The sequence below is a fragment of the Heterocephalus glaber genome, unplaced genomic scaffold (genome assembly GCF_053883595.1).
Source record: "Heterocephalus glaber isolate CG9 unplaced genomic scaffold, H.glaber_assembly_v1.0 deba00001497, whole genome shotgun sequence".
In the NCBI taxonomy this organism is placed as follows: Eukaryota; Metazoa; Chordata; class Mammalia; order Rodentia; family Bathyergidae; genus Heterocephalus; species Heterocephalus glaber.
This window is the reverse complement of record NW_028258320.1, coordinates 17868000-17894041: the sequence shown is the minus strand read 5'-3', so window position 1 is coordinate 17894041 and position 26042 is coordinate 17868000. Positions and strand designations below refer to the sequence as shown.

At 53.4% G+C, this 26042-nt stretch overlaps 1 protein-coding gene across 1 annotated transcript; it reads left to right on the top strand.

Annotated features, from left to right (window-relative positions):
- Positions 1-26042, top strand: LOC147825579 (collagen alpha-1(XIII) chain-like). The gene is made up of 2 exons (XM_087184776.1): positions 1-839; positions 15373-26042. The coding sequence occupies exons 1-2, from the start codon at positions 558-560 to the stop codon at positions 15463-15465; spliced, it is 375 nt and encodes a 124-aa protein (XP_087040902.1). The 5' UTR covers positions 1-557; the 3' UTR covers positions 15466-26042.

The window sequence follows — 26042 nt, the reverse complement described above, 5'->3', positions numbered from 1 at the left end:
GAGGGGGCGGGAGAGATTAGTTTGGGAAGTAGCACGGATTGCTCATCCGATCCGTGCAGCCGCAGGGAGTGTGTCAAGTTACAGAGGCGCCGGAATCGGCCCCAGCGCTCCTCGGCGGCGGCCGCGACCCACCTCTGCCCATGGGGCCCTCCGCGCAAGCCCCTGCGCCCGGGGACTGAAACTGGCTGGCCCGGGGGAGCCGAGACGCCCAGCGGCACCGACTGCGCGGCACCAACCCAAGGACTCTGCACGCGCTGGAAGGGACGGCGCGCGGAGAGCCGGCCAGATGCCCCTAACTTTCCTGGACTTCCACCGTTCTTCGAAATAACTTTTTTCTCACTTTGTTGTACTCTGATTTCCGCTGGTCGTGACGTTTGGCTTTCCCCCTCCTACTGCTAATTTTTCCGGTCCTCTTTTCCCGGAGCAAAGGAAAGGGACGTTTGCCAGCAACACGAGCCCTTTCCCCCAACTCTGCAGTTTGGACCGCGCTTTTTGGCAGCGGCTCTGGCCTTTATTTATTCTATTTATTTATTTATTGGTTCTCAAGACGCAAAGGGATGGTGGCGGAGCGCGCCCGCAAAGCTGCAGCCGCCGGCGCCCGCGGGCCTGGAGAGCTGGGCGCGCCCGGGACGGTGGTGCAGGCGGAGCACTGCGCGCGGCTGCCGAGCCCCGGGTCCTGCGGGCTGCTGGCGCTGGCCCTGTGCTCGCTGGCGGTCAGCCTGCTCGCCCACTTTCGGACAGCCGAGCTGCAGGCTCGGGTGGTGCGCCTGGAAGCGGAGCGTGGGGAGCAGCAAATGGAGACGGCTATTTTGGGACGAGTCAACCAACTGCTGGACGAGGTCTGTGCTCTTTGTTGGCTTTTATCCTCCCCGCGGCGCCCCCTCGCGCAGCCTCCACACTTCACCGGCCCAGGCCGACTGGCGCTCGCTCTCCACACCGCGCGGTGCGCCCCGAGTTCGCACCAGTTGTCTGCGGGAGGACCTGGGCCACAGACAGACGCGGCCCTGCCGGGGACCCGGAGCACAGGGGCGGCAGCAGCGTGACCTCGGTTCCCGCCCCAGACCGGGCGAGTCCGGCGGCCGATAGCCGGCTCTGGAGCGCCCTAGTCGCGCCTGTGCAGGTGGAGGAGGGCAGGGCGCACGGAGCCGCGCCGAGGCGGGCAGGCTGCTCTTAGCCCCTCGCCCCGCGCGGTGTGCGAGCCGCCCGCGCCCACGCGGCGGGAAGCCTGCCCTGCGCCCTGGCCCTGCCCCCACGAGCCGTGGTACGGGCCTGTGAGGGCGACCGCGGGCCGGGGAGAGGAGGAGGGATCGGCCAAGTGTGCCGGGCTGGGCCAGAGGGCGCAGTCTTTGCTGGAAGCAGCGTTCTGGTCCTTGCTGCTGCTTAAGCCGCTAGGACCCGAATGTGGGTCGCCTGTCCCTGCTCTCCTGGGACACAAGTGAGCCTGTGCTTTCCTGATCCTCAGTGGGGTCTTCTACTCGGGCGCCTCTGGAATGGTCCCCAACACCTTCTGGGAAAAGGATGCTGAGCTTTCTTTTACCCTAAGTGGGCTGGAAGCTAACAGTGTGTCTCTCAGCCCTGGCAATCTTGAGGCTGCCCGAGAAGGCGCCAGCCTCCCCAGGAAGGAGAGCGCGCGGTCTCCTTGTGCCACCAGAGGAAAGGTTGGGCCTTGAGAGGGTGAGGCCTGGGGACATGTGGGGAGCGGGGTAGGGGGGGCACAGAGGACCCAGCCCCCACGGAGCAGGACAGGAGGGTGACAGCCCGAGTCTGGGGGCCCTCCTGGAGCAGGCTGGACTGGAAATTTCTGGTGTGGAAGGGTCTCTGGCTTAGCAGGAGGTGGGGTAGAGCTGTGAAGAGCAGGGTAGTGGCCTGCAGCTACCTGGGTTTTTATCCCCACTGCTACTTGGAAGCTGTGCAGCCTGGGCCTACGACTAACCTCTCTGAGCTTGCAGCATGCTGGTGGTGGTGGCAAATATTGGACCCCAGCTCTAACTGGCGGGTGCTGTGGACATTCTGATCAGACACAGTGGTTCCCTACAGCCAGGCTTCTCTCAAGGGCCTCTTGTCCCTTAGAGTTCCTCAGGGTGGTCAAGGAAGGGAAGGACGTGAACCAGGGCAGAGTGGGCACAACAGGGCAGTGACTGGTGTTACTGGTGCCCACAGCTGCTGTTGTCAGCTCATTCCCATGCCCACCAGCCCCTGGAGAGTCTGCCCTATTGGTCCCCTGGGCCTGGGGCAGGCTCTGGGTGCAGCCGGAGGAGCAGTGGCCTTGCTGGCTGGCTGAGTGTGCAGATGGGACTGGCTGGCGGGGAAGAGGGGATTGGTGCCTAGGGGCCCTGGCTGTGCCTGACCCTGGAGCTTAAACGCTTGCCATCCTCTTGCAGAGGTCAAGGTGGGCCCTGCCCACCCCATCTTCCTGACACTGAGGGCATGGGGCTGACTGCCGTACCCTCTCCTCACCCTGGCACCATGTATGCCCTGCTGACTTCTGGACCTCCTCATCTGCCAGCGCTAAAAGTCACCCCCAAAGATCATCTGAAGTGACCCTCACTTTAAAATGGGAAATCTGAGGCCCAGAGAAGGGCAGTAGGTTGCTCAGGGTCATGTGATGAGATCAGAGACCAGAACCTAGGTTCGCAGACCCTGTGGACAGGGCACTTTCCATTGCGTCCTGCCAGTGTTCACTAAGAGCCAGCTAGGGGTCAGATATTGTGGGAGACACACTTCTGTCCCCTACATGTCATGGCAAATGGGGCACAGAAAGTAAATGGGCTGTGACCATGTCGCATGGAAAATGCAACAATAAATGGAAAAGAGGGGCCAGGGAAATACATGACGTGCAGTGGAGTGTCTTGGTGGTAGCAGTCATGAAAGGCTTCCTGGGGAAGTGATCTTTAGCTGATTAGTTAAAGGGTAAATAGGAGTTTGGCAGGCAGAGGCAGTGAGTGTGGGGCTTTACACTAAGGGCCAAAGGGACAGCTTCTGGAGGCTGGAGCCAGAGGGAGGGGTTTGCCTCGGGCTGAAGAAAGTCCAAGACCTTGGCAGTTGGGGAGAAAGATGTGGAGAGAATGGGGTAGCCCAGGTCGAGAGGGTGTTAGAGACAGTTAGATCTACATGAGGGTAATAGGGAGCCACTGAAGGGCTTTGAAGAGGGCACTTGTGTCCCTAGAATGAGAGCTGAAGGTGGGCAAATGAGCGAGGCCGAACTGGAAGCTGTTGCAAGCCCAGGGGCCATGACCAGGACTGGGGGAGACACAGGCAGGGGTGGGGGAACTGGACACGGGGGCCATAGCCTGGGAACCTGAGGTTGGCAGGGAAAGGGGGTCAGAGGGAGGGCAGTCTTGTGGGCAGAGGCCTGGCCTAAGTGGGTGTGGGGCCTATAGTCCTGGGGCTCCCAGAGGGACACTTTAGGATCACATGCGTCCCACTCTGTAGCTACCAGCCATGTGTGACTTCTTATATGTGAATTAATTAAAATTAACTGAGATTTAAATTTCAGTTCTTTGGTCATACAAGCCCCGCTTCTGGGGCTCAGCAGCCAGGATAGCTCGCGCCTGCCACATTGGGCAAGGTAGTGGATCCCACACCTTATCTGTTGCCGCAGGAAGTCCTCTCCAATGGCACTGTTCCAGGGGCAACTTCTAGGCCTGCAGAGATGTCCCCAAAGCTGCTTGAGGGAAGCCACCCTTGGCCTCTCCCTTCCCAGGAGTGTCCTTAGATCCGAGCAAAGAGTACAGGGCAGTAAGGGGTGAGACAAGGCCTGTGGGGTGGGCAGGAGCAGGTGAGGAGAGGGACAGGTGGAAGAGAGAGGCCACGTAGCTTTGGTGTCAATCGTAGTTGTCCAGAGGGTCCCCTCTCTCACGGGGCACATGGGCAGCTGGTGAGCTCAGGGGGCCAAACCCAAGATTCTAGGAGCTGTGCCAGCCATGTGGCCTCCGGAGAGCCCTATAAGCTGCACCATGTCTCCACTCTGAGACCCTTGGGGATGGCAGCTTGGGGGGGGGGCACTGAGAAGTGCCACCAGCAAAGGCCAAAGTCAGGACCCAGTGAGCCCTTAGGAGGCGCCATGGACTGAGGCAGGGGCACTGTTAGCAAGTTGGGGAGAAAGAGTGAACGTGTGCCAGGCAGGAGGGAGGACAGGCTGGGGCAATGACACTGGTCAGGTGGGTCAGCAGCCGGAAGGGGTGGGGAGCCAGGAGTACAGTTTCCGGACCTCAGCACCCCTCCCCCATCAGTGCCTCTCTCAGGTCTGGGACCCTTAATGAGCACTCCAGCTGCCTGTTGCTTGACTTGCTTGCTGTGAAGAAAGACACTGGAATGTCCCAAATGGAGAAAATCAGATGACAACTAGAGCTGACAGCAGTGTGCAGAGAGAGAGAGAAGGAACTAAAAGTAGCCAAATCTACTTTGTGGGCCCAGGGGAGCAGAGGAAGAGCTCACCCGCCACCTTCAAGGGGAATTCTGCAGGATACCAGGCAGACTCCCCATCCCTCGTAATAATCACAGATGTAACAGGACTATCACGTGTATGTGTAGCAGAGTGCGGCGCTCTTGATCCTCCCAGCTTCCCAGCGGGATTGGCGCTCTCATTACCCCATTTTACAGATAAGAAGACTGGTGTCACTTCCCCTCCCTCCCACTGTCTGTGACTCATTCTTCAGGCATTGAGACGCTCTCCTAGGAGAGGGAGTATCGGCAGACTCCCTCATCCCTAAAAATAACACCTGTTATAGAAATGGCCTCATATAGGTACAGGGGGCTTATATTGGGCCCTTTCCAGAAAAGGTGATTATAGGAGAGATCATAGCAGTGGCTGACAGACAGGGGTTCTGGATAGGGACCCCTAGGATAGAAATGCTGGAATGAGGATGGGTGCAGGGCCTGAAAGGGGTGGAATGTGTGTTGCAGGGGTGGGGGGCCTGTGTGGCATCAGACCCTAGACCCAGGCACATTCAAGGGTACCCTGCCACTCCTGAGCCAGTCTCAACTCTATTCCTTCCTTCATGCAGGAAGAAGAGTCCACCCTCTCTGTAGATAGGAAAACCAGTCCAAAAGATGTACACACTAGTATCAGAGGAACCAGGGGTAGGATGAAGCCTGTGGCAAGTATTTTTCCTTCACACCAGCTCTTCTCCTTCTGAGGCTATTAGCTGGTTCACTGGAAGCCAATACACTTAATGTGTTTTGCTCCCATTCCAGGGCCCTCAGCAGACATTGCTAATCAATTGCGGCACACTTCTCCTACAGAGCTTACCTATAGCTTCAGAATCCTCAACACAGTGTTCTAGGAAGCTACTTCTAACTAATGAGAGTGTTCAAGGTAAAAAGCTGTTTCACAAATCTTAAGTAGGTTTGCTTTTTAAAAGCTTGTATACCATGAATAGTCAGGGAGAGTTGTCACACAGCCTTACAACTTCTCCAGAACCTTAAATCTAGCAGGTAGCAACAAGCTAGGCAGAGGGTTTCATGGAGCAGCCAGCCCCTGTACAACTGCTAATGAGGAAAATGAAAGCATGCAAAACAAAGTGCATCTGCCTGAAACCTAGTTTCACAAGTGAACCACTCCCAGAAAGATATCTTTTCCTTTATTCTAAGTCATTCTATTTGTGCCCTGGTGCCTTCTAGAAAGCCTTCTCCAGCCACCCCATCTCTGTGTGGGCTCTCTCCCTACTCTAACTGCCCACCACTCATCCTGGCTTTGCTTGACGTTTAGGTCCGAGGAGAACCATCATAACATGTGCTGGGGGATTTTCTATCCCTGACCATGCAGACATCACTAATCACTCAACGCACTCTTTCCATGGAGGCCAGCTGGCCTTCAAATCCTTCTCCACCCAGGGCTCTGGGCTGCACTCTTGGTCCACCAGAGTCATGCACAAAGTAGTCGACTTGGCATCCATGACTCAGCCCACACCTCATGCAAATATCGCGTCTTGTTTGACTTCAAATGACTATTCTTCCATTTGGTCACACACAGCCCAATGACAGGGACTGGGGCTCATAGTCTGTTGGTCTCTTATTGAGTCTCACAGGGACTTTGCACATAGAAGGCAGTTCTCACCCATCAGTTTGGTTTAAGGGTCTTCCGCTGGAGGCTGAGCCCCATGCCTCCACCTCCAGACCCAGCTATGGACTCTTCATCTCAGGGAGTGTGCCCTGGAAGGGAGGCTTCACAGCAGTCCACAGAGGGTGAGATGATGAACCCCTATAAGCCAGGGTGTCCCAGCTGGAACAGTGGGGATGGCTTAGTGCATGACCTCCCACCTGGATAGAGCAGCGGGGTGCATGCACTCCCCTTCCCCCACTGCCAAGGTCAGGAGCTCCATTTTCATCTGCCTGGGCTGCCCTCAAGGTGTTTCCTTTTGTGGGGAGGGGAAGGAATAGTGAAGCAGGCACACCCACATGGACCTCTGCCACTAGTCATGTGACCAGAGACTCCGGACCCTGATTGGAACACAGACATGACAGCATTCCCTCAAGGTTGCTGTAGTAGTAAATAAAATCTTCAGATCATGGTGATTATAACCATTATGTCCTTCCTCATCATTGGAGGAGATGAGATGGGGCTGCTTGGGAGCCACAGCCACCACTTGTATTCGTAGCTAATATTTAGGAGTGCTTACCATGCAGCCAGGCATTATTCAGAGCTTTCTATCTACTGATCCACAAAATCTTTGCAATAATCCTATGAAGTGGTTACTACCTTTTTAGTTTCCTTTTCACAGAAGAGAACGTGGTGGTCTAAAGAGGTGAAGTAACTTCCCCAAAAGTAACACAGCTAGTGAGGAGCAGAGCGATACCTTGAACCCGGGCAGTGTGGCCCCAGAGCTGACACTGCAGGCACCAGAATCTACTCCTATGCACGATATACTGAATCTATCAAACACTGCTGATGCCGGGCCCAGTCACCAGGGAATTGAGGGTGGTTCAGTTGGGTTCAGCTCCCACAGAGGTGGCATTTGCTGAACCGACTTGGTATCAGGCTGGCATCACGCCCCTGCTGTAAGAACCCTCCTCACCTACACTTAATGAGGAGCCTACCCAGCCTGCCCAGGCCTGGCTTCTATGCTGTCTGTGAGGGCTGGGTTTGTTCCTGCCTCTTGGACTCAGCAGTGGCCAACCAGAAGCTTAGCATCCAGTCTGGGCTTCACCCAGGGGCACATCATGGTCCTTGGGGCAGAAGTTTTGTTCAAGTCGCAGTCTCAGTTCTCCTTGCTCACCTAACCCTTGCTTTCCTTTTTTCCTTTTTTGCTTTCTCCACCTTCCTAAATAATATCTGTCTCTGTCTGTATCAGCTGTGTGATGTCCCCTTTAGATGAAAGCTAGGGTTTAATGTTCCAAAGTAGCTGGACATTTTAAAGTTACTGTCTTTCCTTCTTGTACCCAGATGTCCTCAAAGGCCTGCACTTGGATCCACGACAGCATGGCTGTGTTAGAATCACCTGGGGAGCTGGGAAAATAGGGACCAGATCCCTTACTTGGGGCCCCACTGTGCATGAGGGGCTGAAGGGGTGGTTATGGGGTCCTGGGGAGGTGTCATTGAAAGTCCTACTGCACACTGAGCGCTTCAAAAGGCTGTCAGATTTAAAGAAGAATCAGCAGTAGGTCTATGCTGCCCTTGCTTTTCAAAAAATGGAATCACCCAGGGGAGTCGTCAAAGATCCCCGGGCCTCCTCCTACCCACTACTGGGGATTGGACCCACAGCCATCTGTATGCTAGGCAAGCATTCTACCACTGAGCTGCAACCCCAGCTCCTCTCCTACCTCTTTTGGTTGGACTCTGACCCTCAGACCAGCTTGCTGAGTCTTCAGTAGGTGAGAGAAGTAAGCAGAGTTGGGGAGGGGCCCCAGCAGCACCGCACAGACACTCCCTGTCTCGAATAGGTGCTGCTCCTTGCCCTGAGTGGGGAACGCCCCTGCAGAAGGCTCTCCAAGGCGCTTTAGGGTGGGTGGAGCCTGCCGGCAGCCCGTGCCCCGTGCTTCAAAGAGCCAGGGCAAGCTGAGCACAAAGGAACGGAACTGCCTGCTCACAAGTCTGGGCCTGGCCTCTACGAGGGACACTGGCCTCCTGTCTCCCTCCTGGAGTCTACTGTGGGGTTTTCCAACACCCTGCGTGGCTAGAGTCCACTTGGGCTGGGCCTCGGGCTCTTCAGCCCGTTCCCTTCCTCTGTCCCACCCCAGCCTTGCAGATGAGTCGCCTTGGTCTGACCATTGGCTTGGGCAAATCCTTTGCACTGCCGTGGGCTTCCCTGCCACCCAGGCTCCTATCGGTGGCCACATTTCTCCCTGCTCCTTAGGTCGAAGAAGGGAGGCCTGTCTGCCCCAACCCTGCCCCGGAGCTGGGCTTCTACCGTCCCTGGGACTGGTCATGCGCAGTTGTCTGTTAGGCTGCAGGGGTCCTGGGGAGGCACTTGTGGATCGGGCCTATAGGGCAGGTCAGGAAGAATGACCCCTGGCCACTGGGATGCGGAAAGAAGATTGAGTTAAAAAGACATTAGCTGGATTTCTTCATCCACCCCCTCCCCCGGGCTGGCCCATGGGGTTTCCTGCATGTGGGAGGAGGCTTAGTGACTCAGGAGGGTGTCCTTCGCCCTCCAGCCTCCCCCAACCCCATAGAATCAGAGTGTTGGAAGGAAGGGCCTTCATAAGGCAGGTGCTGCAGGGCGTGGTGGCGCAGGACTGTAATCTCAGCACTTGGGAGGCTGAGGCAGGAAGATCACCACAAGTTCAAGCCCAGCCTGGGCTACATAGTAAGTTCAAAAACAACCTGGAATACATAGCAAGACCCTGTGTCAAAATAACAAAACATGGGTCAGGGATTTAGCTCAGTGGTGCTGCTGCGCCTGCCTCATAAGCGTGAAGTCCTGGGTTCTATCCCCGGTACTGCAAAAAAAAAAAATCAGGAATCCCCAAAGCAGCCTTGGTCCTCCCATTTTCACACCCTCACCAACGGGGAGCTCACTACCTTACACAGCAGACTGTTCCAGGATTGGACAGCTCTGCTCTTCATGCTGAGCTCCAGACCCATCTCCGCATGCACCGTCCCACATCCCCTGCATCTCAAAGGTATCTCAAGGTCAGCATGTCTGCACTGAGTCGAAAATCACCCCTCCCTCCCAGGCCTTTATCTTATCTTGGTACTGCCTTCCCAGCTCCCACAGACTGTCCCAGACCCTCACTCCCTGCCCTTCCTGATCCTGTTCCAACCCAACCCCTGACTCGTCTGCTCCACCCTGCCCCTTTATCATCCCTACTGCAGCCAGGGAAATCTTTTATCATCACACCCTCTTCCTGATTAAAACTCTTCAGTAACTACCGAAGCTCTCGGGCCAGACACAGATCTCGAATACATGGCCCACGTGTCCTGTGTTCAGCCCTTACCACCCTCTCCAGCCACAGTGCTCACCTGCCCTTGCTTTTTGATGTGCCTCCTCTCCCTGCCTTTTTCTGAGCTACAGAGCAACGGACCACAGAAATCTGTGCTTCTGTCAAAGCAGGGAGCAGACAGACCCTCAGGCCCTGTCTCATGGCCCTGGCGGGCTGTGATCAGGCGCCAAGTCCAAAGCACAAAGGAAGCTGTGGAGGGAGGAAGAAGCCAGTTCCTGGGTCCCCTACCACACCCTCCAGTGCACAGGCCCAGGGCAGCTGGGGGAGCCCGGGTGGGTGGGTGTAGGCTGGACGTCTGAGCTTTCTCCGGTTTGAGTCCACCCTGCCAAGTTGCCTGCGCCCTGGGCCTGGGTCCCCACATAGGCTGTCCCTTGAACAAACCCCTTCTGTGGGGTTGGCCCTCCTCTGCAGTCCCAGGGAGCCAGCACTGAGGAGCCGGTCCTGCAGCCGAGCCCCTGCTCCTAGCTGGAATCCCCTTTCTCCCCATCCTCCCATCTAGCCTGAGCCCAACCCAAAGCCCACCTCTTCCTGGGACTGTGAGGACCAGGCATACAGGGAAGACTTAAGAGTAAGTGATTCTGCTCTAGTGTGGACCCGCGACACCAGCCCCGGGCCCCGCTCACACCGGGAGGCTTGGTCTCCAGCGTTTAATCAGCATAACTGCTCCAGTAGATGGGATCAGGTGCCACCCAGGGCCTGGCATTGGGACTGGGGCACTGGCAGAGATGCAGAAGCTTTGCCTGCCCGCCATGGTCAGGTCCACAGGCAGCTGCTCTTCTTTAGCATCTGGCCTCAGGGTTAGAAGGCCAGACCCTCCCTCGCTCCTTCCCTTTTGTGGGGAGCAGGATCTGGGTTTCCCAGAGCAGGGAGAGGAGTAGGGAGGCCAGGACACGTGGCCACCTGCTCAGTGGTGCACTCAACATGGCCAGGTGGGCAGGGGCCATGTCAGTGCAGGTGGAGGAGGCAGGCCTTGTAGCAGCTCCAGACAGACAGACATGGCCTTCACCTGGCCACGGAAAATACCACCTTGCCAGCCAAGGGCTTGTGCTGCCTCACGCCTGATGCCTCTTTTGGTTTTCTCTTCCCATCTTATTGTCTATTGGTCTTCCAGATAACTACTATTACCCCATTCCACTGGTGAGGACGTCGAGGCCAGAAGGATTCCATGTCTTGCTTAATACACAGTTATTGGACCTCAGAGCCCGGCATTGCCTAAGTAGCTCAAGCTCATATCCACACCACTAAGCCTGACACAGGGTGAATGCTTCATCTGAGTTTGGGGGCCATCTGTGACAACCCCAGAGAAAGTCCCAAGGGCAAGTGGCTTTTAATAGGCTCATAAACTACTCTTTTTTTTTTTTGATACCAGGGATCGAACTTGGGACCTTGCGCTTGCGCGGCAGGCACCAGAACCACTGAGCTAAATCCCCAGCCTGCATAAACTACTCTTTAAATGACCTTTTTCCCTGAAGTACCTGGCCCAGTGCATGGCACACAGTGCTCACGGTGTGTGGGTGTGATTATTGGTCATTATTGTCAGTGCTTCCTGGTCTCTGTGGCACTCGCCTCTGTTATTTTATTTGGTCTCCACATCCCTTAGGAGATTGGCAGGGGGACAACCCCCCCACTTTGCAGCTTCATGGTCACAGTGTGCAGAGCGGAGCTCACCTGGCCTCTCCCTCTTGTTCCCCACACCACGACTTGGACCTGGCCCAAGTAGGATGGGACCAGGTGGAGCCAGGTCCCTTTAAGGGCCCTCAGGCTGGGACATGGGGAGGGAGTGGCCCCTAAACCCACCGCAGGCTGGGACTGCATTCTCTGGGGAGCGAGTGGCCGCCTGGCATTTTCCCTTTGATACTGATACAGGCATTTTAATAGCTTCGACCCATCAGGCGGGTGATGTTTCAGCTCTGGCCATGCAGGGCATTCCAGGAGGCCCTGCCTGCCAGCAGGGGAGAAGCAGGAAGGGTTCTGCTCTCAGGGTAGCAGGGGGTCCATGCAGGGGCTGGGAAAGGATCCCACCCACTCCTGAGCCTCAGCCTGGAGACTTCTAACCAGGCCTCTCACACTCACGTACCTAAGGGAGCCAGGCCGCTGCCTGAGCAAATGAGGCCAGCCAGGGGAAAGAGTGTCATGGTGCCATCTACAAGGGGGCAGCCTCCACACAGCACCACCGGGCCCACAGCTGCCAACCCTCCCATGATAGAAGACAGACCGGAAGTTAGAGATGAATGTGATATCAGCTGATTTGTAAACAACCAGTACTTACTGAGCACTTGCCACGTGCCAGGTCCTGTTCTAGGCACTGGAGATATGACAGAGAATAAAACAGAACAAAGTATCAATGTCCTTGTGGAATTTACCTTCTAACAATAGAGGGAGACAGTAAGCAAAATAAATATGCAAAATATACAAATAAATAAACATAAGAAGGAAATGAATCAGGGAAGGGGATTGAAAGTATGGGGGTAGGGCTTACAGAACAAGGAAAGGCTCATCAGGTGCGTGCCACATAGAGAGATAGGAAAGAATAGCATAGGCAGAGGGAACAGTAAGTGCAAAGGCCCTGAGGCAGGAGAAAGCCTGGTAGGTGCAGAGCAAGAGACCTGCATGGTCACCCTGGCTGCTGTGTTAAGAACTGGCTGTGAGGGAAGGGGCAGAAGCAGAGGGACCTACTGGAAGGTTATCACAGTAATTGGGCCAGGTGGTCCTGGTGGAGGCGATGAGAAGGGGCTGATGCTGGGTGTATCTGGAAGACAAAGAACAGGAGCAGGTCATTGAATGGGTGTGGGTGAGAGAGAAAGAGGCACTGACGACAATTCTGAGCACCTGGTGGGATGCAAGCACCATTCGTTCCCTGTAATGGGAAGCTGGTGGCAGGGTGGGTCCGGGCAGGGGACAGAAGATCAGGAGCTCAGTTTTGCAGTGCCAATTCTGAGATGCCTGTGAGCAGACACATCCAGTAGCCATGAACGTGTGCACTGGGCTTCTGCAGGGAGGTCTAGGTTCCTGAAGCCCCAAGACCAGGCGAAGTCCCTGAGCCAGCCGGGGCCTGGTGGCAAGAGGGCCCTGCATGGTGGCCCACAAGCTTTAGGAGTCAGGTAGACAAGAAGGGGCCCGTGAAGAGAACTAAGGGGACAGTCGGGATGACAAGAGGAAAATGGAGAGAACTGGCCTCCTAGGAGCCAAGCGCTGGGAGTATTACCTGGAGGAGGAAGGAGCAAAAACTGCCCGTGGGACTGTCACTGTACCTGGGACCTCGGAGGCTGCTGTGTGCCCCGGGGAGAGCCCTGTGCAGGGCAGAATGTAGTAGGAGCAGCCTAGGGGACACCATCACCAGGAATTTTTCTAGGGAAAGAGCTAAACACCCTTAAGAAAAACTGTTTCTTTTCTTTTTCACGATGAGAGGAAGAACAGCCTGTCTGCACTGTGATTCCATCAGGGTAGACAAACCACAGCTCCAACTGGCTGGCAGCCCAATTTTGTCAACCTGTTTCTATGGCAACACAGCCACACTGATTTGTTTTCGAATTGTCCGTGGCTGCTTTCACCTGTGACCAGAGATTTGAGGAGTTGTGACAGAGGTCTTGAGGGCTCACACCACTGAAAAAATCTGCCAGGACCCTTGACAGAAGCTGTGTGCAGTTCCTGGTATAAATGACCTGTTCAGAGGAGGAGGCCAACCAGGCGGGAAGGCAGGGGACGTGCTGGCCTATGGTCCCTTTACAGGCAGGCTGGGGAGATCAGGGCAGAGGGAGGGTCTGGCTTAGGCAGGGAGCACAAATGAGAGGGAGGCCAAAGGACACTTGGGGTCACAGACACAGATGGAAGGTCTGGTTGCTGGCTGGAGCCACCATGTGCACTTCTGTTGGCACCTAGTGCCAGGCTGCTGTTGGATGAGCCGTGAACCTGTTGGTCACAAACTGTGACCAGATTGTTGTAAACTTCACTGGCCGTGGCCTGTGGGTCATTGACTAGCTCCATCACTTAGCAGGCCTGTGCCACATGGCCACTGGAGAATAGACCCACAGGTTGTTGGTGGGAAGGGGGATGGAAATAGACTCCCGAGGTCTCTTCCTGCAAAGTGACATTCATGAGCCAGACTCAGACCTGGGTATCAGAGACGCTTCCACCAGACTTTGCCTGGGGGGTCACTGTCCAGTGACCACTCCGGCCTCAATACTCATCTGCCTTACAGTTGGGTGCCACCCTCCCCTCTCTAAGTCATGGAATGTTCCCACTCTTCCTGTCTCTTTGACCTCCCGTCCCTGCTGGTTTCAGAGCCCTTTCCCACCTTGTCTGTCCCTGAGCCTCCTCACTAAGGACATCTGTACTCACCTTTCTCCAGCCGGACAGAGTGGACTTGGCCTCAGAGGCCAGAGTGCACAGCTCAGATCCACCATACACTGGCTCTGTCACTCAGCTTGAGTCTGTTTCCTTGAGTAGCTACTGAGGTCACTGTTAAACCTCCCTTAGAATTTGATTGTGAAAGATAGATGTGATCCTCCAAATTGAAGCGCTCAGCTCAGTGCAGTGGAGCTCAGCATACATCAGTGTGTTCTGAATCTTCTTGAAGCTTTCTGACCTGACCTCCCCTCCCTACTACCCAACATCAGCTCCAGGACATCTCCCATGTGACTTTCTTTTCTTCTGTGGCCCATCCTGAGGGGCAAAATGGCACAGCACTGAGGAACCAAATCCAAGGGAAACATGTATGGTCTGCCTGACCTCCTAAATGGCCAGCACTGGCCAATGGGATGGCAGTCTCAAAATACAGCCAGATTTTGCCAGCCAGAGTCCAGGGCCATGTGGCAGGATCTTCTCGTTTTTCAAGAGAAACTGGAAATGCAAATTTGCATGGGAAACCACCCACTGCAAAATATTGGCAGTAGCCTCCATAACAGTTTTTGAGATCTACATTGAAGTCAGATGAACTACACTAAGGGCCAACATGGCTCTGTGGGTGCCAGCTTCTAACTGCTGCACCAGTGTCAGAGAGTGTGGGTTTGAATCCCAGCTCCAACCTTTACTTCCCTGTGACCTGGGCCGGTGACAGTCTCCCCTCTGTACCCAGGTCTTTCACCTGTAATATGAGTGTGCCAATGGCTGATGTTCCTTGAGGGCTTCCAAGGTGTGGGACACATATGCACCGACCTTTCCAGTCCTCTTGGTAATGCAGGAAGCTGGGACTGCAAGGGCCAGGATCCAAGAGCCCTGTGAGCCTGGCAGTTTGGCTCTGAGATAGTTGGGCCGCCTCATTATGAGGAGTAGCAGGAATCCTCACATAAGGCACACTGCCCCCGGTGGAGTGGGCATTCAGGATGTTGGTAGCTGTGGGCATCCTGCTGTGTGTTGCATGAACTTGTTCACTTGCCGCCATCTACGTGGCATTCCTGGGGAGTAAGGAGTGTCTTCCTTCTTCCAGACTGGCACAGTGACCTCAAGCTGTGGAGGAAGAGGTCTGTGGAGAGGTGCCGAGGGCCTTCAAGTCCCCATCCCTGCCCACTTGCCTGTGCTGGCTTCATGAGGGACACCAGAGGAAGACAGGAAACTGTCCCGGCCCCAGATCCATCAGGAGCCCCGTCCAAGAAGGGAAAAAGTTAGCAGGGAGCTGAGAAAATCCTGACAGTGTGCACATGAGCATGGGGTGCAGAAGGTTTGTAGGGTCCTGCGGTTGGGGTTAAGAGCTTGTTGAAGACATCAGACCCTGAGATGACTGTGATAGGCTTTGTCCTCTGCTTATTAACCAGGTGCCCAGTGGCCAATGGAGGGCCATGAACCAATATTTTTTTTTTTGGTACCAGGGATTAAACTCGGGACCTTGCACTTGTGAGCCAGGCGGCGGAACCACTGAGCTAAATCCCCGGCCTCCAACAATATTTTTTGATCCGGAGTGGTGCCCCTTCCTCTCCCACCAGGCCACAGACGCTTCCCAGGGCCTTGTGTTTACAAGCTCTAGGTGACTTCTCTCTCTGTCTCCTTGCACAGAAATGGCAACTCCACCTTCGGAGGCGCCGGGAGGCCCTGAAGATGTCTCCAGGATGCAACTGCCCGCCAGGTAAGGAGCTCTGTGAACCGTGAGGTCAGCGTCTTTAGGATAAAAGCACCAAATACTGGAAATCCTTCCCGGTGCTCATGCTGACTTCACAGGCCACCTAGGCCATTGCCTCTCATTTGAAAGATGGGTGAATGATGGTGTCTATGATGGTTACCTTCTGTCTACTCACGGATGGGCCCACTGGTCTATCCATCCATTCATCCACCCATCCTTCCATCCATCCATCCACCCCCCCATCAGTCATCCATTCAAGCATGCATTCATTCACCCCCATTTGTTCATTACCTCTTCTGTGGCCGGACACTCTGTGAATCAGGTTGCAATGGAATCAGCTAAGATGATAGATGCTGTCATGTCTTGAAAACCATGATGTGCTGCATGGGGCCCAAGGGAAGATCAGCTCCACGAGAGTGGGGACCCCACTTGCTATGTCCACTGTTGAGCCTGCAGCTCCTGACACATAGGTGGTGCACAAAATGTTTCTTACCTGAGTGAATGAGGGCCCCCCTTATTGTGAGGCTTTGTTTGCCCTCACCAGGGGCCTTGGGGTGGCATGCCCAGTCTATGGTATCTGAGCCACTCTTATACACCCACATGCTCACACACAAGGTACCAGACACCTTAAAAATTGCCAGGTGGTGGGGTGGAACGAAGGGAGCCACTCTAATCTGAATTCAAATGCTACTTTTGCCATTTACCCGCCCTGCATGGGCAGATCCCTTGCCAATGCCAAGGATCCCTATTCTAGTGTTTCTGGCCTGCCCCATAATGATGTCTCCACATGGATTTAAAGCTGTGCAAGGCAGCTTCTCTGTGCCAGCTGCCATGCCAGGTGCTGAGTTCAAGTATATTATCCAAAGGTTATGCCACTGATACAGGACGGCTCCTGGGAACTTTCCCGGGTTCCTGGCTGTGTGCGCTAAGCTGTGAGGACAGCAGATGAACGTAGTACCCTGCTCTTTAGAGCACCTAGAGTGAGCTGTGCTCCTTTGGGGTGGGGAAGCAAGCCCTAAAATGTAATCGCAGGGAGACTGGCCCTGCTCAGGCTCTCTGCCAGTCCAGGGTGTTCCCCCCTTGGTACCCTCTGGGGGCAGGTGGCTGTGGTGGGGCACTCTCTGGCAGGACTCCTCTGGCCACAGGAGGTGAGGGCCCTAAGAACCCTCACACAGGGACCTCAGACCAGGGAAGGAGGCTGGCAGATGTTAAGCATATGGGAAGTGCAGGGACCACATTGGGCTGGGGTGCATGGGCTGGAGTGGGAGTCACAGAGCGGGCACGCTGTGCCGGGAGACGTGAGAGTGTAAAGACATTCAGCTGGCCGAAGTCAGAAGGGGGTCGTCAGGGTTAATTAAAAGGGTATCCAGAAGCCCTGGGAAGCTCCCTCACTCCCTCAGAGCCCAGGCAATTGGGCCCTGGGGTCTGGGAAAGCTTCCTGGAGAAGAATACCAAGATTAATGAGACGAGGTGGAGATGCGGGTGGGGTAGCAGGGCCTGGGCAGAGTGACTGTGCACACCCGCATTTCTGGGCCTGCCCACAGTTAGGTCATTTTGTCTGTTGTCCTCAGAACTCTCAAGCAATTACAGTTGATTAAGGGCAGGAATTTTGGAGCTGCAGAAGATTTAAGTTTGAATTCCACCTTTACATATACCAGCTGTATGACTTTCAGAGGGTGTTTCAACCTCTCTGTACCCCAGTTGCCTTGTCTGAAAAGCAGAGGTAATAGTCATCTTGCAAATGTGTGGTAAAGATTCAGTGAGATGGTCCTGGACTATCTGAATTATTAGCACTGTGTCTTATCTACATTAAGTGCTGTTATTACTCCTATGTCCTCATCTGCCTCTTGTACGTCAAAGACACCCAGAGATCCTTATCAAACTCCATATCCTGGTGTTCAGGGCATTGAGGGCTGCATGTTCATGGCCAGGCTGAGCCTTCTTCTTCCCCTGTCTGATCTGGGAAAGCAGAGCAGTTGTCTGATGGTCTTCAGATGGCTGGCTGCTGTCAGTGGTGCCTAACCCACAGGGGCTGTGCTCCCAAAGGTCTGGCTCAGGTGGTTCTGGGCAGTGGCGCTGGGGAGAGATGGGGCAGGAGGACTTGGAAGAGCACCTCACTTCCTCTTTGCCTGCTGGGAGGCCATGAGGGACCCAGGGTCTTGGTCTTGGCCAGAGGGGAGTCCAGAGCTTGGGGCTGGGGAAGGAGACACTGCGGGGGGTGGTTTGCAGCAGGCCCTCTGTGGGGTGGGGAGGGGGCAGCAGGGATTATGTTGGGCTGGCATAGAGCAGAGAGAGCAGGGGCTTGTGTATCTGATTCCCTGGGGGTTGGGAAGTTCAGCAGGGCAGTTTGATCAGAAGCACACGGTTAAGAGCAGGACAGTTTCCCCAAATCGAGGCAGAATTGGGTGACTCAAATGCCTTCTGCCAGCTCTTTGGAGAGTCAGGCTGAGGACTGGAAAGGTGTCAGGAGGCCATCTCACATCCTGGATATCAGATCGAAGTACATCTTCAGCCCTGCAGGGTCCCCATACCTGCCTAGCCTCCCTCCCCTCTCCCCCAACCTGAGGCATTGCACCCTGAAATAAAGAAACCTCCTCAACATGGACACTAGGGCGCTCTCAGTCATACCGGTTTCTGTCACTGTCCTCAACTGAGTACCCACTGTGTGCCGCTTCATCCTGACGGGGACTGTCCTCAGAACACTAACAAGAGATAGAGTTCTCACATCCTGAAATGCTGCCTCCTCAAATGTATGAGTAAAACCCCTGTCTCCTCTCACCTGCATCATGTAGCTCTGATTCTTGCTGTAGGGTCAGTTTACAAATATTTTACGATGCTTGCAGGACTCATGCAAGTGCCACGTGCAAATGCAGTGTTATTCACCTTGGTCTCGCCAGCACTTAATATTGTGTCCCCTACATAGTAGATGCTCGATGCATGTGCAACAAATTCAGTAATCATTTCTGATGATTAGATTCTTTCTCGTGATCTCCGTCTGCCACTTGATTGCTTTGGATGCTTTCCTTTCTGTTCCACCCCCAGTCTTGCCTAATGCTGGAATCGCCACACAGGACACAACAAATAAACACACTCTTCCTGCCCATGGTGGCCCTTGAGATCAGGGTCTACAGCTCCAAGCCCAGGCCTGCCCTGTTTGCCTCTGTGGCCAGCTCTCAGAGTCCTGTGGTGGGTGTGTTCTTCCTTGGGCGGTAGGTAGAGAGCTTGGGACATATAATCATGGGCAGAGAACCTACCTTCTTCCCTTCCTAGTCTGACCTTGCGAGCATCCTACTGGGATCCTCCCTGTCCTAAAATAGCCCTCTATTGGTTCAGAGCTGGCCATATCCTGCTTCTGAGCCACACGTGTTATTTGCCAGGGCAGTGACAGGCTCTCAGGCCACGGATGAGATGCCAGAGGTCAAGCCTCAGTTGGGAGGGACACTCAGCCAAGAGTTCAGAGGAATAGGTGTGGACCATTTGCAAAGCTGCAGTCATTCTGGTGGGTTGGGAGAAGGGCCTTGGGAAATGATGTACATACGGTGGGACTTCCTGGGCCACTTGAGATGAATACAAAGATCAGGGAAATTCACCCATTCTTGAGCCCCATTCTAATTAACAAAGGAAGAGGAGGACAATATAGGTTTCAGCTGGCAAGGAAGCAGCTCCTTTAGCCCCACCTCACTGGGGCTGGGTGGGGTGGCCAGTGCCACATCCAGGCTGGGGCTGGTGACCTGAGGTGTGGAACATTGTCACACACAGAAGGAACCATGGCTAGCTGAGTTGCTGAAGCCAGTCACCTCGCTGCCTGGGCCTCATCTGTAAGGGAAAGGGCAGGGCAGGGTCACATGTGACTGCCTGGCTGAAAGCTTGGGCTGACACAGCAGCAGGGACAAGTAGGGTCAGCTCTGCCTCTCAGTACCGTCTGTCACTGGCCCTTGCATGGAGGGTGGATGGTGGGGAGGGAAGATGCTGTTGGCCAGGCTTGTGGGAGAGGCTGTGACCATGCCCTTCAGAATGCTGGTGACAGGTGTGTGTCAAGTGTCAGAGAGCCCCGAGGAGCTTGGGACCCTAGGAGAGCTTCACCGAGGAGGTGGTGGCACTGAGGCCAGTCTCAAGGAAGCAGGTGGGAGGGAATACAGTTAGAGAACAGGCTCAGCTGCCACCATACCAAAGACCCCCAAATACAAGTACTTCAAACAGAAGTGCAGGTCTCTCTTACTTAGCAGGACAAATGGGCGTGCATGATCCAGGGCTGGGAAGTGGCCCTATCACCTTCATCTTGGGGCAGTCATCTCTCGGCCCCTGGTAGTTAGCTGCTTTATTTCTTGCCATCTCTCAGCTAGCAAGAGTGAGGAAGGGACTAGGGCAGTGTATACTCAAATCCTCAAGAGCAGAATGTGAAAAAAAAAAAAAAAAGGTCCCTTCACCTCTGCTCACTCCCCATTGGCCAGCACTTAGCAGCCTGCTTATCCTGGCCTGGGGAAGGTGAAACAGTGTTTTTTGCTGGGTGGCCTCATGCCCAGAGTGCACTTTGTTACTGTGGGAGGTAGGAGAACAGATATCCAGGAAAGACCAGCACTCAGCACAGAGAGCTTTCCAGGCACTGCCAAAGGCAAAGCTTGCAGGGCCGGAAACAAGGCAGGAATATTTGGGGAGATGACAAGCAGTTTAAGGCATCTGGAGCACAACACAGTGTGGTGATGGGAAATGGATAGGCAAGGATGAGGGCGGAAAGAGATGTCAAGACTGCAAAGAGTCTGGATGAGGAGTTTAACTCTCTCTCTGCTCAATGAGGTCAAATGGTTTTCATGCTGAGGGTGATTGATTGGTAATGGCTGCCTGGAGGGCTGTGCTGAGTCAGCCTCTGAGGTGGTATCAGGCTCAGCAGGAAGCGTGGTAATCACTTAATCATGTCTGCCATGGGTGCAGGAGCGTGAACAGTTATGCCTGTGCCCTGGCTGTGTTATCCTCACAGGATGTAATGTGGCATCTGGGGCCAGGGTGATGTGGAGGATGCCTCAGAGGGCAGAACAGCCCCTTCTGGCAACAAAAGTCAATGGTCCTATGAACAGGACTTGATTTTCTCTTGAGCTGCTATTTATGTTCAGGTTGGAGCAGCTTCTCCAGCCTTGGTCATTTCCCCTCTGGTGAGAGCTGCTGCCTACACATCCTGAATCATCTCCTTTGGCCATCTTTGCTCTGTTTTCCCTGGCACCAGATTTTCTCCCTTCATCCTACCCCAGCCCCATGACATTACATAGGCAGAGCCTGTGGCCAGGGCTTCGGTCTCACTTCGGGCTCCTCTCACTTCCACAGAGCAAACCCACAGCCACACCTCGTTCTTTGTGGCCCTCCTCATTTCAGACTCAGCTAACCCAGAAAAGGGAGACTTCAGACCACAGTGTCCCTTGGTGCCATTAACAAAGAAAAGGATCCCAGAGCTGATGGTTATTTTAGGGAGAACATTTCAACTGAAGAAATACTGTTTTCAGGCAGCTCAGAAACCCTGCTTGACATGCAAATAATTGATGGGTTACCTCTGAGTCATCCCTGGCTATTCCTTGAAGCAGGTCCCCGAGGGCCACCTGGTAAGGGACCCTACTGTTTGGTTGCACTTGTCACTGGTGTTCAGATACTCCCTTGTTCTGCGGCCAGGAGAGTGTCTCACGTGCTGTGCGGGCCTCAGCCCTCCCCTCCCTGCCTCTCCTCCTGCCTGTGCAGTCCTTGTCAGGACCCATCTGCCTTTCCTGGAGCCAGGCTCAGCGGTGAAGCAGCATGATCAGGGCCTCCCTCACCCTCAGGCTCTCTTCGCTCCACCAGGTGCTGGGATGTCTTCAATTCCACTCTGTTCCCAAACCACCCATGGCTCCCTTGTGCTCTTACCCCCACCACAGTGACAGGCCCGCTTTTTCTCTCTAGCCTGGTCTCTGGCCATTTCCTGCCATCTCAGTAAAAGTAGGCTACTCACGGCTGGACCCCACCATGTCCCCCGTGCACCCGTGCCCTGCCCTGCTGACATCTTTGTTCTCACTTTCTATCTGCTGAACTCATAAGCCCTCCACCTCAGTGACGTTGTCCCTGCAGCGCCTCCCATCCAGCTCCAAAATAAGACCAGGTCTTAAATTAACTTTTGGCCCCAAAGACGCAATAGGGCATATTTTCAGGGTATGCCTTATTTGTTCTACATTTGTTCTTATACAACAATCTACATTTACTTAAATAGTCAAAAATTCTCCAAAAACCCTGAATTCCAGCCTCATTTCCTCGTGACTCCATTCCCCATAGAACTGTTGGCCTCAATCTCTCAAGTCCAGCAGTAGAACTCTCTTTAAATAAGCTCTTCTTGTCCTTGTAGCCTCCCCGTGGTACACTGCAACCCAGCTGTCAGTGATTTTACCCATGAATTCTTCACCCAAGTCATGGTCTCTTGAAGGCTGGGCTTCACAAAGTTTCCACTAAATCAAGTGTTAATTGAAGACTTACACGACAGGAGTGGCAACAAAAATGATGACAGTTAAGAACAATGGTCCACACACAAGTGACAAAAAATTGCAGGCACCAAAATTCAGAAAATGTTTATTTCACATGAGTGCATTAAGTACATTTGTTATGACACACAACATATCAAAATATGAAGATTCATAGTAGACACAACCAAGTCCATTTGTTATCAAGTGCACAGGTGATCCGTGTGTTGTGTCTGTACTCCAACTGGTCGTTCGGCAGTAAATCTCAAGTTCATCTGTTTAGATAGGTGTTTACCTCTCATCCAAAGGCTCCCACTTGGGTATTTACAAATACTTAATTATAATTTATATTATTATTTATTGTAAATATTAAAGTCAACAATATTTACATTTAATTATATATTAATATTATTTTAGAACTCGGTACATCTGCCGTGTGTTGGCAATTGACATACTAAATGTGTCCGACTGGGTGACTGTCTTAACTGGGGCTTATTTTGGGTAGTGTTTGTATTACAAGCATCCTGAAAACAATCATACTAGGGCTTATTTTCAGTTAGGTCTTATTTTGGATGAAATACAGTATTTTAGACCTATCCCTTAGTTCTGCTCTTTGACAGTATGCTGGTGCTCAGTATATAATGCAGGCAAGACCATTTGCAGGATGAGTAATTTGTCTCAAATGAGAAGTGCAAGCAGACCAAGATGCAGATATCTGAGAAGGTTTCCCCGCAGCCAGGACCATTAGCCACATGATATAGATTCGGTTGGCCACACTCACCACAAGACTGTGGCGGGAACATCCTTTGTGGTCTGCAGCCTTGGAGAGCTCCCCTGCAGACCACACCAGGCAGCGTCACTGATATCTCACCTGGATGTCTCATGGGCCATCCATCGTCAAATGGCACACGACTGAAGCCAGCATCTCTCCCCACACCTGGCCCTTTATGACATGCTCCATCTCACCCAGCACCTAAGAGGTCCTGGGTGCAATCTTTTCCCCACATCCCATGCACTACAAGTCCCCTCCATGTCACTCTGTTGATTCCTTATCACTACAGTCTCCATCCTGGTTCAAGCTGCTGTCATCGCTCCCTTTTGGGCCACCAGAACCCCTTAGCTGGCTCCTCCCTTCCCCTATTCACATAGAAGCCAGAACAGTATTTATAAATAAATGGACAGCCCTAGTTCACCCAGCACTTGAATGCTTCCCATCACCCTTAGGATAGAGAGCCAAGTCCCTGGCCCCTCCCAGTATCCTTTCCACTTTCCCAGCAGGCCGGGTGGTGGCACCGGTGCTGCTGCTCATCTGACACATTTGGCATGGCAAGGCGATGGGGGAAGGGAGCCCTGGCCACCCCAGGACAGGGATGTTATGCTTTAGAGATGGGATGGCCATCAATAAAGTCTAGACCTGAAGCCCCAAGCCAGGGTGCTTCTTTGTCCTTCGTAGCCCCTTCTCAGCACCACTAGCTCCAGAAGGGAGGTTCCTTAATGTTACCTTGGAGAAGGCCTCTGCACCCAAAGAAGCCCCCAGTGCAGCTTCTGGCCCCCTGCCCCTCGAAGGAAGGAGGATCAGGTAACCAGTGTGGGAAGAGCCAAAGCAACCACAGCAGCCAGGAGGCCAGGTGCTGCCCAGCTGCCTGCTAAGTGCTCCACCATCTGCTCCTGGAACCCCCTGGGCTCCAGGCCCTCACTCAGCACTTGAGGGCCACATGTGGAGTTTTCCTAAGCTAATTTCTTCCCCATTTCCTCCCAAAAGCACTTCCAGATCCCCAGCACTCCTGGACACCACTGATAATGTGTTTCTCCTAGATCAGCTCTGATAACGCCCACCCAGGTGGTTGTGGAGACTTGTAGGGAAATACAAATAAGGAAATGGAAGGTTCCGGAAAGGCCAGAAGAGCCTGGCTAGGAATCAGTTTCAGAGCCCATGGGAATCTGAGCAGCTCACTGCCCTCTTTCTGGACCTTCCTCCCCTCACTTGCATGAAGAGGTGAGTGATTTTAAAGAAGCATGGGGCAGGCCCTGGTGAAGGGGAGATTCTTCCCAGACGCAGCACCCCTCCTAGGCAAAGTCAAGGGAAACACTGGTGTATGAACAAGGAAAGGCTACTGGGTGTGGCCCGGCCCAGCTGCAGAATCAAAGAAAGGAAGAGAAATCCTGTGTGCAGGGGAGCAGACAGATAGGTCGTGGGACATTAAATTGCAGTGCTTTTATGAAGGAAATACCATCCATGGTGAACATGGATCAACTAGCCCCAGGACCAAGCAATTCCTCTGACAAATCGCATCCTATGGAGGGAAAAAAGCATATGACAAAAGAATACCTATCGTGTAATTTATTCATATAAAGTTTAAAAATATAAAAAAGCCTAATGCATTGTTCAGGGAATAGATGCATAAGTCATAAACATATAAAGAAACATGGCAGAGATAACACTAGATTCAGTGGGGAGGAGGAACGAAGAGGAGACTGAAGCGCAAAGGTGATTCTGGTGAATCAATAGCTGTTTAGCTGGGTGGTGAGCATGCTAGGTCCATTATATATTTTCAGAAAAATTTTGAGACAAAATTCATATCAAATCCATCCACTTAATGGGTACAGTTCAACAGTTTTCCATATATTCATAGAGTGCCATATCACCACAATCAACTTTAGATTTTCATTAGCCCCAAAAGAGACCCTATACTTTTTAGCAGTGACCTCCATTTCTCCTCAATCCCCAGCCCTAGACTACCCCACGTCTCTTTTCTGTTCCTAAGGATTTAGTGTAATGTTTTCAAGGGTTATTCATGTGGTAGCATGGTCAGTATTTCTTTCATTCATGTATTTATTTATATGTTTGTTTGGCAGTGCTGAGGATTGAAACCCAGGCCCTCATACATACTAGCCAAGCACACTACCACTGAGCTACATCCCAAGCTCTTTTTTTGCCAGATAATACATTATTTTAAGCTTCTCTGAATATCAAATACTTCAAGATGAAACAGTTTTTAATCATGAACATTATGGTTGAGATCTAAAATGTTCTCCAAAGCCTCATGTGTTCAGGGGTGGGGCTTGGGAAGATGACTGTATCATATGGTGCTGTGCTCATGGAGGGATTTATCCACGGTGAGTTCACAGTTGAATGTACTATTAGGAGGTGGGTCCCTGGGGGTGTGACCTGGTAGAGTGCATTCTTGTCCCTGGGCCCTTCTTTTCTCCCTCTCTTTGCTTCCTGGCTGCCCTGTGTTGAGCAGCTTTATTCTGCCATGCTTTCCCACCATGCCATTTCTGCCTTGAGAGCCGGCCAACCATGGACTGAAACTGTGAGCCCAAATAAACCTTTTCTCCTTTAACGTATGTATGTCAGGTACTTCATTTCAACAATGAAAAAATAACTAATACAATGATTAGAAGATGTCATTGGATTAAAGGTTATTAATCCTTTGGCTCTGACTCTACCTAATTGTCATTCTCCACCAACAAAGATCCATCATTGCTTGGCTCCTACCTCCCTCAGCCCTCTCTGGTGGCAATAATGCCAGCCCTGCCAGCACCCAGCCTCAGGGGACAAACCTGCTCAGGCTTCGCTCCAACACCCAATTCCCTGTGTGGTGCTGTGCTGCCCTCTTGCCTATGCTCCGCGTCACCACCCCCAGGCAGGGCTGCTGGCCCTATCTCCTAAGCTCGCTCAGAGTTGAGTTCCAGCAGCTATTTGGCCCCATGTAAGAGAGCAGCAGCCACACTTCCAGCCCTGCAAGGTCCCTGGCTGCTCTGAGCAACAGCGCAGCACGGTCAGGTGGAGCTGCTGGTGCCAACCTGACAGACCCAAGGTTAGGTATGTGTTAAATTGCTTGAATGTCTCTGACTGCCTCATTGGACAGGAAGATGGCCCTGGGCAGGCACTTTGCTGCCTGTTGGAAGGGATGCTCACCTGGCTTCAGTAACAGTGGCACCCAGCTGACACACACTGCAAGAAGCAGGCTAATCTAGTGGTTGCAGCTGTGGGCTCAGATTTCCAGCAACTCCAGATTCAAATCCCAGTTTTACTCCACCTCAGTCCTGGGCTATGGGTGAGTCCTCTCCTGGCCTCATGTAAGTGAGGATATGATAAGGCATACCTTACTAGCTGCTGGGCGCCCCATGGGTCC

What these genes read in the sequence shown, in the direction of transcription:
- LOC147825579 (XM_087184776.1), top strand. Translation starts at nt 558, where the DNA reads ATGGTGGCGGAGCGCGCCCGCAAAGCTGCAGCCGCCGGCGCCCGCGGG. An exon ending in TCAACCAACTGCTGGACGAG is followed by an intron (nt 840 to 15,372) that starts GTCTGTGCTCTT and finishes CTCCTTGCACAG; the next exon opens with AAATGGCAACTCCACCTTCG.